This window comes from Cervus elaphus, chromosome 12 (genome assembly GCF_910594005.1).
Source record: "Cervus elaphus chromosome 12, mCerEla1.1, whole genome shotgun sequence".
Taxonomy (NCBI): Eukaryota; Metazoa; Chordata; class Mammalia; order Artiodactyla; family Cervidae; genus Cervus; species Cervus elaphus.
Genome location: NC_057826.1, coordinates 47,244,354 through 47,260,096, shown reverse-complemented (window position 1 = coordinate 47,260,096; position 15,743 = coordinate 47,244,354). Strand labels below are relative to the sequence as shown.

At 35.5% G+C, this 15,743-nt stretch overlaps 1 protein-coding gene across 4 annotated transcripts in view; it reads left to right on the top strand.

The window, feature by feature from the left end:
• Nucleotides 1-15,743, top strand: part of MNS1 (meiosis specific nuclear structural 1) — a 104,768-nt gene that overhangs the window by 66,928 nt on the left and 22,097 nt on the right. For all 4 annotated transcript variants that reach the window (XM_043921179.1, XM_043921180.1, XM_043921181.1 and 1 more), the window contains 4 exons: nt 5,183-5,285; nt 9,329-9,558; nt 9,925-10,141; nt 10,241-10,348. In XM_043921179.1, coding sequence (XP_043777114.1) covers nt 5,183-5,285; nt 9,329-9,558; nt 9,925-10,141; nt 10,241-10,348 — 658 coding nt within the window. The remainder of the gene's footprint in view (nt 1-5,182; nt 5,286-9,328; nt 9,559-9,924; nt 10,142-10,240; nt 10,349-15,743) is intronic.

The following is a 15,743-nucleotide window of genomic DNA, read 5'->3' as shown; positions in this document are numbered from 1 at the left end:
TCATCAAGGATTTGGAATGGTGGGAGTGCTTAGGCAGTGTTTATGAGAATATAAATCTGACAAAGCTTTGAAAAAATGGCATTATATACGAAATTTGAACAGTCTTACCCTATGACTCAAATTTCACTTCTAGGTATATATCCAATGAATATGTGTTCCCTTGTCTTTCAAATAGTCACTTATTTGAATGTTGGTTGTTGGCAATTTTTATTTTATTTTATTAATTTTTATTGGAGTATATTTGCTTTACATTGTTGTGTTGGTTTCTGCTGTACAGCAAAGTGATCCGCTGTTCAGTTCAGTTCAGTCGCTTAGTCGTGTCTGACTCTTTGCAACCCCATGAACTGCAGCACGCCAGGCCTCCCTGTCCATCACCAACTCCCAGAGTCCACCCAAACCAATGTCCATTGAGTCGGTTATGCCATCCAGCCATCTCATCCTCTGTCGTCCCCTTCACCTCCTGCCCTCAATCTTTCCCAGTATCAGGGTCTTTTCCAATGAGTCAACTCTTCACATCAGGTGGCCAAAGAATTGGAGTTTCTGCTTCAACATCAGTCCTTCCAATGAACACCCAGGACTGATCTCCTTTAGGATGGACTGGTTGGATCTCCTTGCAGTCCAAGGGACTCTCAAGAGTCTTCTCCAACACCACAGTTCCAAAGCATCAATTCTTCTGCACCCAGCTTTCTTTACAGTCCAACTCTCATATCCATACATCACCACTGGAAAAACCATAGCCTTGACTAGACGGACATTTGTTGGCAAAGTAATGTCTCTGCTTTTTAATATGCTGTCTAGGTCGGTCATAACTTTTCTTCCAAGGAGTAAACATCTTTTAATTTCATGGCTGCAGTCACCATCTGCAGTGATTTTGGAGCCCAAAAATAACGTCTGCCACTGTTTCCACTGTCTCCCCATCTATTTGCCTTGAAGTGATGGGACTGGATGCCATGATCTTAGTTTTCTGAATGTTGAGCTTTAAGCCAACTTTTTCACTCTCCTCTTTCACTTTCGTCAAGAGGCCCTTTAGTTCTTCTTCACTTTCTGCCATAAGAGTGGTATCATCTGCATATCTGAGGTTATTGATATTTCTCCCGGTGATCTTGATTCCAGCTTGTGCTTCTTCCAGCCCAGCGTTTCTCATGATGTACTCTGCATATAAGTTAAATAAGCAGGGTGACAATATACAGCCTTGATGTACTCCTTTTTCTATTTGGAGCCAGTCTCTTGTTCCATGTCCAGTTTGAACTGTTACTTTCTGACCTGCATACAGATTTCTCAAGAGGTAGGTCAGGTGGTCTGGTATGCCCATCTCTCTAAGAATTTTCCACAGTTTATTGTGATCCACTCAGTCAAAGCCTTTGGCATAGTCAATAAAGCAGAAATAGATGTTTTTCTGGAACTCTCTTGCTTTTTCAATAATCCAGCAGATGTTGGCAATTTGATTTCTGGTTCCTCTGCCTTTTCTAAAACCAGCTTGAACATCTGGAAGTTCATGGTTCACGTGTTGCTGAAGCCTGGCTTGGAGAATTTTAAGCATCACTTTACTAGTGTGTGAGATGAGTGCAATTGTGTGGTAGTTTTGAACATTCCTTGGCATTGCCCTTCTTTGGGATTGGAATGAAAACTGACCTTTTCCAGTCCTGTGGCCATTGCTGCCTTTTTCAAATTTGCTGGCATATTGAGTGCAGCACTTTCACAGCATCATCTTTCAGGATTTAAAATAGCTCAACTGGAATTCCATCACCTCCACTAGCTTTGTTTGCAGAGGTGCTTCCTAAGGCCCACCTGACTTCACATTCCAGGCTGTCTGGCTCTAGGTGAGTGATCACACCCTCATGATTATCTGGGTCGTGAAGATCTTTTTTGTACAGTTCTTCTGTGTATTCTTACATATTCCTTCTTTTTTGGATTTCCTTCCCATTTAAGTCACCATAGAACATTGAATAGTTTTCTGTGCTATACAGTTAGTTTTCTAAGTTACCTATTTTATACCTAGTAGTATATATATGGGGGCTTCCCATAAATAGAGTGGGTAAACAATCTGCCTGAAATGCAGGAGATGTGGGTTTGATCCCTGGGTTGAGAAGGTCCCATGGAGAAGAAAATGGCAACCCATTCCAGTATTGTTGCTTGGAGAATACCATGGACAAAGCAGCCTGGTGAGCTAGAGCCCATGGGGTTACAAAAGAGTTGGACAAAACTTAGTGACTAAACAACAACCACAGCAACCATGTTTATGTCAATCCCAGTCTCCCAGTTCATCTCTTCCCTCCTTCCTCCTTTGGTATCTATATGCTTGTTGCTGCATCTTTGTCTCTACTTCTGCTTTGCATATAAGTTCATCTGTATCATTTTTCCAGATTCCACATATGGGCACTATTGTATGATATTTGTTTTTCTCTTTCTGACTTCACTCTGTATGACAGTCTCTAGGTCTGTTCATGTCTCTGCAAATGGCACAATTTCATTCCTTTTTATGGCTGAGTAATATTCCTTGTATAAAGCACGTCATTATCTATTTTTCTGTTGATGGACATTTATTTTGCTTCCATGTCTTGGCACTTGTGAATAGTATTGCAGTGAGCATTGGGGTGCATGTATCTTTTTGAATTACGGTTTTCTTTAGATATATGCCCAGAGTATGACTGCTGGGTCATATGATAGTTCTGTTTTAAGTTTTTTAAAGAACCTGTTCTCTATAGTGGCTATATCAATTTACATTCCTACCAACAGTGTAAAATGGCTCCCTTTTCTTCACACCATCTCCAGCATTTGTTTGTGGATTTTTTGATGATGGCTTTTCTGACTGGTGTGAGGTGATACCTCATTGTAGTTTTGACTTCCTTTTCTCTAGCAATTAGTGATGTTGAGCATCTTTTCATGTGCTTGTTGGCCATCTTTATGTCTTCTTCAGAGAAACATCTATTTAGGTCTTTGGCCTATTTTTTGATTGGGTTGCTTTTTTGATATTCAGCTGTATGAGCTGTTTGTATGTTTTAGAGATTAATTCCTTGTCAGTTGCTTCATTTGCAAATATTTTCTCCCATTCTGAGGGTTGTCTTTTTGTCTTATTTATGGCTTCCTTTGCTGTGGAAAAGCTTTTAAGTTTAATTGCAGTGCTCAGTTGTGTCCAACTCTTTGTGACCCCATTGACTTTAGCCTGCCAGGATCCTCTGTCCATGGAATTTTCCAGGCAAGAATACTGGAGTGAGTTACTGTTTCCTACTCCAGGGGATCTTCCTGACCCAAGAAGAATGATGCAGCCTCTTGCATCATTAGGCAGGTTATTTACCAATAGCGCCAGCTGGGAAGCCCTTTAATTAGGTCCCATTTGTTTTTGTTTTTATTTTCATTACTCTAGGAAGTGGGTCAAAAAAAATCTTGCTGTGATTTATGTCAGAGTGTTCTGCCTATGTTTTCCTCTAAGAGTTTTATAGTGGCTGGCCTTACATTTAGAGCTTTGATCCATTTTTAATTTATTTTTGTGTATGGTATTAGGGAGTGTTCTAATTTCATTCTTTCACATGTAGCTGTTTCGTTTGCCCAACACCACTTACTGAAGAAACTTGTTTTTTTCTGTACTGTATATCCTTGCCTCCTTTGTCATAGACTAGTTGCCCATAGATGCGAGGGTTTATATCTGGGCTTTCTATCCTGTTTCGTTGACTTGTATTTCTCTTTTTGTGCTGGTACCATACTGTCTTGATTACTGTAGCTTTGTAGTATAGTCTGAAGTCAAGGAGCCTGATTCTGAAGTCAGGGAGCCTGATTCCTCCAGCTCTGTTTTTCTTTCTCAGGATTACTTTGGCTCTTTGGGGTCTTTTTGTTTCCATACAAATTGTAAAATTTTTGTTCTAAATCTGTGAAAAATGCCATTGGTAATTTGATAGGAGTTGCATTGAATCTTAGATTGCTTTGGGTAGTATAGTCATTTTCACAATATTGATTCTTCCCATCCAAGAACATGGTATGTTTCTCCATCTGTTTGTGTCATCTTTGGTTTCTTGTATCAGTATTTTATAGTTTTCTGAATACAGGACTTTTGCCTCCTTGGTTGTTTGCAATTTAATGCACATTTTTTTTTTTTTTGTAGGGACAGTATTATAAATTGATGGGTTTGTGTGTATATTGGTGCATAATCATTAGTGTCCAACTCTAACAAAAATTTTTGTAAATGTATCTCAACCCTTTAGTGTGGAACAGAATATATAAGGCTAACCTGGAAACTTATCCCTCGTTTATAACACTGTTTTTATGAAAGAAGATAATCTTTTATCATATACATTTGCATCTACAGTAATAAGGGCAAGAAAGATCCACACCCTAATACCAGGAGTATCTCTCTTCCCTTACCCTTTATGACTGCTGCTTTGTAGGTACCGAGTACCTGTAAGTTGAGTTTATAGGTAGGTGAGTGCCTCTTTGTTCCAGTAAGAATTAACCCGTACATCTTGGTGACATCTCACAGTCCTTCCAACTCAGAATTCTCATATTCTGTCATATTCAGAATTATGACTGGCATATTAAAATAAAATTTTTATATGGCATATTGTTTTCACTACGTTTAGGAGGGTGATAGATTCAAAAGTAATTCAGAGAGTATCTGAAGTCAGTCCCTATTTTTTAACAGATAAATAAGCAAGCTCAGAGAAATGAAGTAAAGTTTCCCATGTTACTCCCTCTTCATCATCATCAAAAAATAGTTGCCATATGTAGAGTATCTACTGTTCTACACATTAACTCATTTAATTGCCAAAGCTACCCCTTTTATATATGGCAAAACCAAGCTACCAAATGTAAGAAGTAACATGTATAGGTTTAAACCTCTCTGCTGACATTATCTTTTAGCCTAATAGTACTAGTAACTGCACAGAAATTTTAACCTATATTGATATAGCACCTTTTCTGAGCCTGGCACTAGCAAAAAGATTTTTAGTGATGATTATTGACAATAAAAAGGTTGTTTTGTCTAGAAAAATTAATTATAATGTCTCATTTCACATGCATTCTGATTTTCTTGGGATGACTGGAGAAAAGGGTATTTTTTCCAAAATATCTAAAAAATAATGTAAATATCTTTTACACATTTAGAAAAAATTTATTTTAAATTGTGGATATTATTTTTAAAATAGTAGAGATGTGTGGTCCTCAAATTTAAATTTCTGTCTCTTTTAAACAGTGCTGAGCTCAGAGAATTGGAGAAGAAATTAAAAGCAGCTTACATGAATAAAGAAAGAGCAGCTCAAATTGCTGAAAAGGATGCCATTAAATACGAGCAAATGGTAATCATGTTTCTGGTCATAATGTTTTCCATATTTTTAGCTTCATTTAGAAAAGCAAAAATATACCAATTTTTAGAAAATTGTTGCATTCTATAAAGAATTTACAGTTTGATTTCTCAAATAATTTTATAGTTTTTAGATTGTTATGGTGTAGCAAATTATGGATATTGAGCTGTGTAATTTAATATTAGAACCTTTCAGAGACACAGAGAATTAGGTTGCTGGTTAAAATGAACATCTATATTTGGTAACTCCCAGCATTCTTAATGGTGTCTAACTGATTATTCTTTGGCAAACCAATACAGGTTGTTAGTATGATCAGTGTATTTTAGAATGCTGTTAAATTTTTTATTTTTTAAATGTTTAAAAAATCAACTGTAACTTTAGGTGGGAAACTTTTCTGTTTTGTAAACAGAAATCTTTTCTTTTCATGATTTCCTATAATTTTTTCCTCTTTTCTTAATCCTGACCTACTGCCCATTATTATTGGTAATAGTTACTCTTGGGCAAAGGAGTTTCAGACACACTCGGCAGTAGTGTTACACAGTTTAATTTAAAATAAGGTTTATTAACCCTTACAAGCTGCATGTACATCATCACTTGAATTCTTCTTGTCACTCAGGCTAGACATAGATGAAAAGGTCTGATGGCAGTATTACATAGTCTTTTTAAGTTCCCTCACTCTCATTTCTCTATTATTTTGTAGAGCATTTTAATAGCAGAGTTGCCTCTCTCCTAGATCCCTTTCGGAGCTGTTTTACAGCTATTATAGAGAAGGGCTTCTCTGGTGGCTCAGCAGGTAAAGAATGTGTCTGCTAATTCAGTTGGCACAGGTTCGATCCCTGGGTTGGGAAGATCCCCTGGAGTGGGAAATGGCAACCCACTCCAGTATTCTTGCCTGGAAAATCCCATGGACAGAGGAGCCCGGTGGGCTACAGTTCATGGGGTCACAAAGAAATAGATGTTATCTGAGCACAAACACACACAGAGAAAGAGGTAAAGGCAAATATTCTGGCTTTTAAAATTGGCCAGAATATATTCTAGGTTAAAAGGAAAAATAGCAAGTGTGAAAAAACATGTTGGAAAATAATACATTTTATTGACCATTTTATAGACCGTTTTTATTTTTGAAAACCTATGCAAATAGGTATGTGTATACAACATCTGTGTATATCAGTACACACACATATGTATATATGTTCTGTATATCAACAAACACATACAATTAGGGGAGTGATATCAAAACACTTAACCAGTGCAGTGTTATATAGGTGTCAGATAAGAGCAGTTGCTGGCTGTTGTGACACAGGTGTGCATGTATGTTAGTACAGAAAAAATCTAGAGGGTTGTATGGCATGCTGTTAACAATGATAGCCTTTGGTGTGGCAGATGGTAAGAGAGGGTAAGGAAATGTCACTCCAAAAGCCATATTCTACCCTTTAAAGTAGAACATGATGTACAGTTTGAACAGTAGATTACAGTTTTAATTATTTTGATAATTGTAGTTAATCAAGGCAATCATAGATATTTACTCTGGTTATTGAAAGACTTGTTACCATTTTCTAAATAAAGTTGAGCCACAAAAATTAAATCAAATACTCTTAGACTTGACTAGGTGTCAGGATATTTAGGTGCTAGTTTTGGCTGTATCTCTCTTAGCCTTAGTTTTCTTATCTGTGGAATAAGATTATTGTATTTCTATAAGTGTGTGGTAATTTGTACAAACATATTTTTGTCATGTCTTATTTTTCCTGTAGAGCCTAGTACAATGTGTGCTAAGAAAGCAGAGGAAAGAAGGAATTTGAGTCAAGTAACATTTACAGTGTATATGTTAAAGGCATCAGTTAGATCAGGAATGACATTTAGTTCAGCTCAGTCGTGTCCGACTCTTTGCGACCCCATGAACTGTGGCACATCAGTCTTCCCTGTCCATCACCAACTCCCGGAGCTCACTCAAACTCATGTCCACTGAGTCGGTGATGCCATCCAACCATCTCATCCTCTGTCGTCCCCTTCTCCTGCCTTCAATCTTTCCCAGCATCAGGGTCTTTTCCAATGAGTCAGTTCTTCGCATCAGGTGGCCAAAGTGTTGGAGTTTCAGCTTTAGCATCAGTTCTTCCAATGAATATTCAGGACTGATTTCCCTTAGGATGGACTGGTTGGATCTCCTTGCGGTCCAGGAGACTCTCAAGAGTCTTCTCCAACACCACAGTTCAAAAGTATCAATTCTTCAGCACTCAGCTTTCTTTATAGTCCAACTCTCATATCCATACATGACTACTGGAAAAACCATAGCCTTGACTAGATGGACCTTTTTTGACAAAGTAATGTCTCTGCTTTTTAATATGCTGTCTAGGTTGGTCATAACTTTCCTTCCAAGGAGTATCTTTTAATTAGGGTTAACATTAGCCTTGATATTTTATTTTTTTTAACTTTTTATTTTGTATGGGGTATAGCCAATTAACAAATGATGTGATAGTTTCAAGTGAAAAGCGAAGGTACTTGGCCATGCATACACATGTATCCATTCTCTCCCAGACTCCCCTCCCATCTAGGCTGCCACATAACATTGAGCAGAGTTCCTTGTGCTATACTGTAGGTCCTTGTTGGTTATCCATTTTAAATATGGTAGTGTGAACATGTCCATCTCAAACTCCCTAACTATCCTTTCCCCTGCTGCAACCATAAGCTCATTGTCTAAGTCTGTGAGTCTTTTTCTGTTTAGTAAGTTCATTTGTAACATTTCTTTTTAGATTCCATGTATAAGGAATGTCATATGATATTTTTCCTTCTCTGTTCAACTTACTTCACTCATACTTCAGTATGACACTGTCCAGGTCTATCCATGTTGCTGCAAATAGCATTGTTTCATTCTTTTTAATGGCTGAATAATATTCCATTGTATATATGTCCCACATCGTTATCCATTCCTCTGTCGGCAGATATTTAGGTTGCTTCCATGTCTTGGCTATTGTAAGTAGTGCTTCAGTGAGCATTGGGGTGCATGCATCCTTTTGGATCATGTTTTTGTCCTGAAATGTGCCCAGGAGTGGGATTGCAAGCTCATATGGTAGCTCTTTTTTAGTTTTGTAAGGAACCTCCATACTGTTCTCCTAGTGGCAGCACCAATTTACACACCCACCAACAGTGAGGAAAGTTCCCTTCTCTCTACACTCTCTCCAGCATTTATTGTTTGTGGATGTTTTGATTATAGCCACTGTTCACCTTCATATTTTTATCTGTTTCTCATTTTGTGTTTGATGCTGCTAACCATTCTAGCATTTAGGATGTGATCATAATGGTAAAGGATAACTTTTTAAACTGCCTGGTGTATTTACGTTAAAACATTTTGTTAAATGATTTCAAAATGCTCAAAAAAATCAGGGTAACCCATTCAAGATGCAGGATTGTGTCTCATTCAGAAGGAATGGTCTTGAAGAGTGAATTGAAACCTCAGAAAACAGACACAGTGATGTATGTGACCCTTTTTTTAAGTTAAAGTTATTTCAAAGGGCCTTTAATAAATGAGAAAGGGGAGATTTCAAAGGCCACTGGCAGCAAAGAAAATTTAGGCTGAGAGAACTTGAGTTGCTCAGAGCTATTTAATAGCAGACAGGTATAAAAAAGATAGCACCATCCTTACTCTAAATAGCAGCCAGTACCCAGTGGAGCTAAAATTTGTGAAAATTACCTACATCAACTTTTTTAGATGAGCAAGATGACTGTTGCTTTGGAAATTAACAAAGTTGTTAGTGAAGCACTTCTAATTTTACTTATTGTTTTTCAAGTGTGGAGTTATTCACCTTATTGCCCTGAGAGAGCTACTTGAAGAAATAGGAAAGGCTCTTTAGGGTTTGCTTTTCATTCATTTACTTTTCATTCAAATCCCTCAGGTGACAGTGACTTACCTTTGCTTTTTATCTACATAGATGAAAATATTTTATGAAATAGGCCTTATAGTATTCAGTTCCATGTGCTCAAAGTCTTCTGTCATATTTTGCTCAGATTTGATAATGGAAAGATGAATTTTGTTTTAATAACAGAAACGTGATGCTGAAATAGCCAGAACTATGATGGAAGAGCACGAGAGGTCGATAAAGGAAGAGAATGCTGCAGAGGACAAACGAAACAGAGTAAAAGCACAGTACAATCATGACTTAGAGAAACAACTTGAAGAACAAGAGAAGAAGAAGCAGGAAGCTTATGAGCAGTTGCTGAAAGAGAAACTCATGATTGATGAAATTGTTAGGAAAATCTATGAAGAAGATCAATTGTAAGTTTGCCCCAACTTTCTTTCATGCTTAAACGTGCTTAAATATTTGTTAGATTTATCTCAGGCTTGTCATGAAGAATAAACCACCTAAGAAGTGCCTGATACACAGTAAGTCCTCAGTAAATGTTATGACCTAAACTGAGACCAAGTCTTACTTATCTTTGTTGTATAACAATTAATTGATAATTAAGAGATACTTATTAAGTAACAGTGACTAAACCTTTTTTTCCTTAAGTAAACACATTTCAGGAGAACTTGTTTTCTGTTCTGTTTCCTTGATAGACATCTAAAGGAAATGACACTCATGGTTTTTTATTTTTTTATTATTTCTGTTATTATAGAACTGCACTCACTATTACTTTTTAGGGAAAGACAGCAAAGGTTAGAGAAAATGAATACAACTCGAAGGTATATAGAAGAGTTTCAGAAAGAGCAGGCTCTCTGGAGAAAAAAGAAACGTGAGGAGATGGAAGAAGAAAATAGAAAAATAATAGAGTTCGCCAAGTTGCAGCAACAAAGAGAAGAAGATCGAATGGCGAAAGTTCAAGAAAGTGAAGAAAAAAGACTACAGCTTCAAAATATGGTACTAGAATAATTGTTTTAACACTGGAGAAATTCTTAAATATTTGTCGTAGAATTTGATTCCTATACATGTTTTTATGTCTGTCTGTTTTTTTAATAGCTGACTCAGAGGTTGGAAGAAATGCTGCGGCAACGTGAAGATTTAGAACAAGTGCGACAGGAATTATACCAGGAAGAACAAGCTGAAATACATAAGAAGAAACTAGAAGTAAGTTTTGGAAATTGAAGGAATAATTAACATAGTGGAAGTGAAAGCTTTAGTTGCTCAGTCATGTTGACTCTTTGTGACCCCATTGACTGCAGCTCAGCAAGTTCCTCTGTCCAGAGGATAGATAAAAAAACTAGACCCAGACAACATCAAAAAACTGCATCAAAAAACATGATGCAACTATGTTGTCTACAAGAAACATAATTTAAATATGAAAACACATATGATTTAAAAGCAAAAGGATGGAGAAAGATATATAGACAAACACCAATCAAGAGCATGTTAGGGTAGAAATCATAATGATAATAGGCTAAATTCATCTAGAGGATGTAATACCCTAGAAGTGTGTGAACCTAAATAAAACTTCAATTACAGTACATATAGCAAAACTGAGAAAACTGAGAGGAGAAAGATAAATCCATAATTTTATTTGAATATTTCAGTACTCCTCATTAATATGTAAAATAGTCGTAAAACCATGGGATATAGCATCAAACAATTTGACCTCAAGTTATGAAGATTTGTCAATTTTCTAATTGGGTGTTTTTTATTAATTTATTATAGGATTTTGAGAGTTCTTTATGTATTCTAGTTCTTTGTCAGGTGTGTGGTTTACAAATATTTTCTCCTAGTCTGTAGGGTTGTCTTTTTATCCTCTTAATGGGATCTTTTCCAAAGCAAATGTTTTCAATTTCTGTGAAGTCTAACTTAGCAATTACTGTTTTTATGGACCATAACTTTAGGATTAGTTCTAGGATGTCTTTTCCTAGAACCCAAAGAATTTCTTTTTTCTTTGTCCTTAAAAGATTTCCTCTTCAGTTAATTTTTGTTTATAGGTTATGAGACTTAGGTCAGTTTCTGTTTTTGCTTCTCTATGTCCAGTTGGTCTAGTTGCAACTATTTGTTGAAAGGTTTTTTCTCTTACACCCAGTTGCTTTTGCTACTTTGTTTAAAACACAGCTGAGCACATTTGTGCGTGTATTTCTGGGATCTCTGTTTTGTCTGTTGATTTATGTGTCTGTCCTCTCAGGAGTACCACACAGTTTTGATTACTGTAGCTATATAAAGTCTTCAAGATTGTTTTAGTTATTCCAGTTCTTCTCCCTTTCCATATAAAGTTTAGAGTAACATTAACTCTATCTACAAATAGTCTTTGGGGAATTTGATAGGAATTAAATTAAATCTGAATATCAATTTGAAGAAGATTGACATGGTCACTATATTGAGTCTTACAGTCCATGAACATGGTGTGACTCTTCATTTACAATTTCCCCTTGACAACACAGGTTTGAGTTGTTTGAGCCCACCTATATTTGGATATTTTTCAGTAGTAAAATCTACTGTTTACACAGTCCACTGTTGGTTGATTCCACAGATACAGATATCCACAGATATAGAACTGTGGATACAGAGAGTTGACTAAATTTATGTGGTTTAACCCCTGTATCGTTCAAGTCAACTCTATTTAAATCATCTTTGAATTTTTTCATCAGTGTTTATTCTTCGGCATACAAATCCTATACGTGTTTTGTCAGATTTACATTGAAGTATTTCAGTTTTTTGAGTGATTGTAAATGGAATTTAAGTTTTAATTTCATTGTCCACATACTCATTGCTAGTGAATTGACTTTAAAAAAAAATATTTATCTTGTATCTCATGACCTTGCTGAATTCACTTAGTAGCTATAGGGATTTGTAGGAGTTGGTTTCTTTGTTTTTCCATACATGGTCATGTTTCTGCAAATAGGAACAGTTTCATTTCTTGGTTTCTTATCTATACACTTTTAAAAAAATAATTATTTATTTAGATTTAGTTGTGGTACATGGGATCTTTACTTGTTGAAAGTGGGATCTAGTTCTGTGACCAGGGATCAAACCCCAGGCCTCCTGCAGTGGGCATGCAGAGTCTTAGCTGCTGGACCACCAGGGAAGTCCCATCTATACACTTTTTATTTTTTGCTTTATTGTACTGGCTAAAATTTTTAGCACTGGCTGGCACTGTATTGAATGAGTGATGAGAGTAGATGTCATCTTTCTTTGTTAACTGTAGTTTTTTTTAGATACTTTTTTTATAATTGAGGACATTCTATTCTATTTCTATTTTTCTGAATATTTTTATCATAAAGAGGTGTTGAATTTTGTCAAATTCTGTTTCTTCTTTAGCTTGGTTGATTGCATTGATTAACTTTGGGAGTTACTGAACCACCTTGCATCATTAGAATAAATCCCACTTGGTCATGGTGTCTTTAAATATGACTGGATTTTAATTTTCTAATAATGTGTTTCAGGATTTTTGCATCCATATTCATAAACAATATTGATTTTTAGTTTTCATTTTGTATACTGGTGTCAGGGTAAACTGCCTTCATAAAATGAACAGAGAAGTTTCCTTCTATTTTCTAGAAGAGATTGTTTAGAATTGATGTTAGTTAATTCTTTAAACATTTGGTAGACTTTCCCAGTGAAACTATCTAGGCTAGGTATTTTATTTTTTTAGTGTTTAAAAACATGTATTCAATATTTTATTGTGTATTTAAGTTAATTTTTATTTTATATTTGAGTATAGTTGATTTACAATATTGTGTTACTTTAATATACAGCAAAGTGATTCAGTTATGCATATATATACATCCATTCTTCTCCTGATTCTTTTACTACTTAGATTATGACAGAATAATGAGTATATAGTTCCCTGTGCTACATAGTAGTTCCTTGTTATCTATTTTATATATATGTGTGTGTGTGTATGTATATATATATACATACCCCTTTCCCTTTGGTAACCATAAATTTGATTTTGAAGTCTGTGAGTCTGTTTCTGTTTTGTAAATAAGTTCATTTGTATCATTTTTTTAGATCCCACATGTAAGAGATAGGTATTTGTCTTCCTCTGACTTTTTTCACTTAGTATGATAATACCTATCATGCTGGTTGTTACAAATGGCATTATTTCATTCTTTTTTATGGCCAAGTAATATTCCACTGTATGTATGTGTGTATATATATATATATATTTATATATACACACACACCACTTCTTTATCCGTTCCTTTGTTGATGAACATTTAGGTAGTTTTTATGTCTTGGCTATTGTAAATAGACCTGCACTGAAAACATTGGAGTGCCTATATCTTTGAATTATGATTTTCTCCAGATATATGCGTAGGAGTGGGATTCCTGGATCATATGGTAGTTTTATTTTTAGTTTTTTAGAGAACCTCCATACTGTTCTCCATAGTGGTTGTACCAATTTACATTCCCGTCACCAATGAAGGAGGGTTTCCTTTTCTTCACACCCTGTCCAGCACTTACTGTTTGTAGACTAATGGTGATGACTGTCATCATTCTGACTGATGTGAAGTGATACCGCATTGTAGTTATAGTGATGTTGAGCATCTTTTCATGTGCTTTTTGGCCATCTGTGTGTCTTCATTTGAGAAATGTCTCTTTATGTCTTCTGTCTGAAAATCTCTGCAAGAGATTTCTGTGTATTGACCCATTTATTTATTTATTTATTTTTTGATGTTAAACTGCATGAACTGTTTATACATTTTGGAGGTTAACCCCTTGTTAGTAACATTGTTTCCAAATATTTTCTCCCATTCTGTGGGTTGTCTTTTCATTTTGTTTATGGTTTCCTTTGCTGTGCAAAGTCTTTTAAGTTTAATTAGGTCTTGCTTTTATTTTCATTATTCTAGGAGTTGAATCCAAAAAGACCTTGCTGTGGTTTATGTCAAAGAGTGTTCTGTGTATGTTTTCCTTTAAAAGTTTTATAGTATCTGGTCTTATATTTAGGTCTTTAATCCATTTTAAGTTTACTTTCATGTGAGGTATTAAAAGAATATTCTAATTTCATTTTTTTTTTTACATGTAGCTGTCTGGTTTTCCCAGCATCACTTATTGAAGAGACTGTCTTTTCTCCATTGTATATCTCTGCCTCCCTTGTTGTAGATTAATTGTTTGCAGGTACAGGGTTTATTTCTGGGTTTTCTGTCCTAGTCCATTGACCTGTATTTCTGTTTTGGGGGAATTACCATACTATTTTGATGACTAAAGCTTTGTAGTACAATCTGAAGTCAGGTAGCCCGACTCCCCCAGTTCAATTTTTATTTCTCAGGATTATGTTGGCTTCAGGATGTTTTGTGTTTCCATACAAACTGTGAAAAGTTTTTTCTAGCTCAGTGAAAAATGCCATTGATAATTTGACAGGGATTGCATTGGATGTGTAAATTCCCTTGGGTTGTTTGGTCATTTTAATAATATAGGTTCTTCCAGTCCAAGGTTATGGTATATCTGTGTATCTGTTTGTGTCATCTTTGATTTCTTTCATCATTACCTCATAGTTTTCAGAGTGCAGGTCTTTTGCCTCCTTGAATGAATTTACTGATAGGTATTTCATTCTTTTTGATATGATGGTAAATGCAATAGTTTCCTTAATTTCTCTTTCTATTTTTCTGTTTTTAGTGTACAGAAATGCAAGAGATTTCTGTGTATTAACTTTGTAACCTACGATGTAATTGCTTCATTGATGAGCTCTAGTAGTTTTCTGATAGCATCTTTAGGGTTTTTTATGTATAGTATGTCATCTGCAAACAATAACAGTTTCCTTCTTTTCCAGTTTGGATTTCTTCTGTTTCTTTTTCTTCTTTGATTGCATGGCTAGAATTTACAAAAGTATGTTGAATAAAAGTGATGAGTGTGAACATTCTTTTCTTCTTGATCTTAGAGGAAATGCTTTCAGTTTTTCACTGTTGAGATTGATACTTGCTGTGGATTTGTCATATAGGGCCTTTATTATGTTGAGGTAGGTTCCTGAGCATTTTTTGTCGTAAATGAGTAATATTGTCAAAAGCTTTTTTTGTGCAACTATTGAGATGGTCATATATATGGTTTTTTTATTCTTCAGCTTTTTAGTGTGGTGTATCCCATTGATTAACATATGTTGAAGAATCCTTGTATCCCTAGGTTAAATCCCACTTGATCATGGTGTTTGATATTTTTAATGTGTTATCAGATGTGGTTTGCTAGTATTTTGTTGACAATTTTTGCATCTATATTCATCAGAGATATTGACCTGTAATTTTCTCTTTTTTTGTGTGGTATCTTTGGGGTTATGATGGCCTCATAGAATGAATTTGAGAGTGTTCCTTCTTCTGTAGTTTTATGGAAGCATTTCAGAAGCACAGGTATTAACTCTTCTCTAAATATTTGCTAGAATTCACCTATGAAGCCATCTGGTCCTGGGCTTTAATTTGTTGGAATATTTTTAATCACAGTTTCAATTTCAGTAACTTGTAGTTGGTCTGTTCATATTTTCTGTTTCTTCCTGGTTTGGTCTTGGAAGGTTCTACTTTTCTAAGAATCTGTCTTCTTTTCTAGGTTATCCATTTTATTT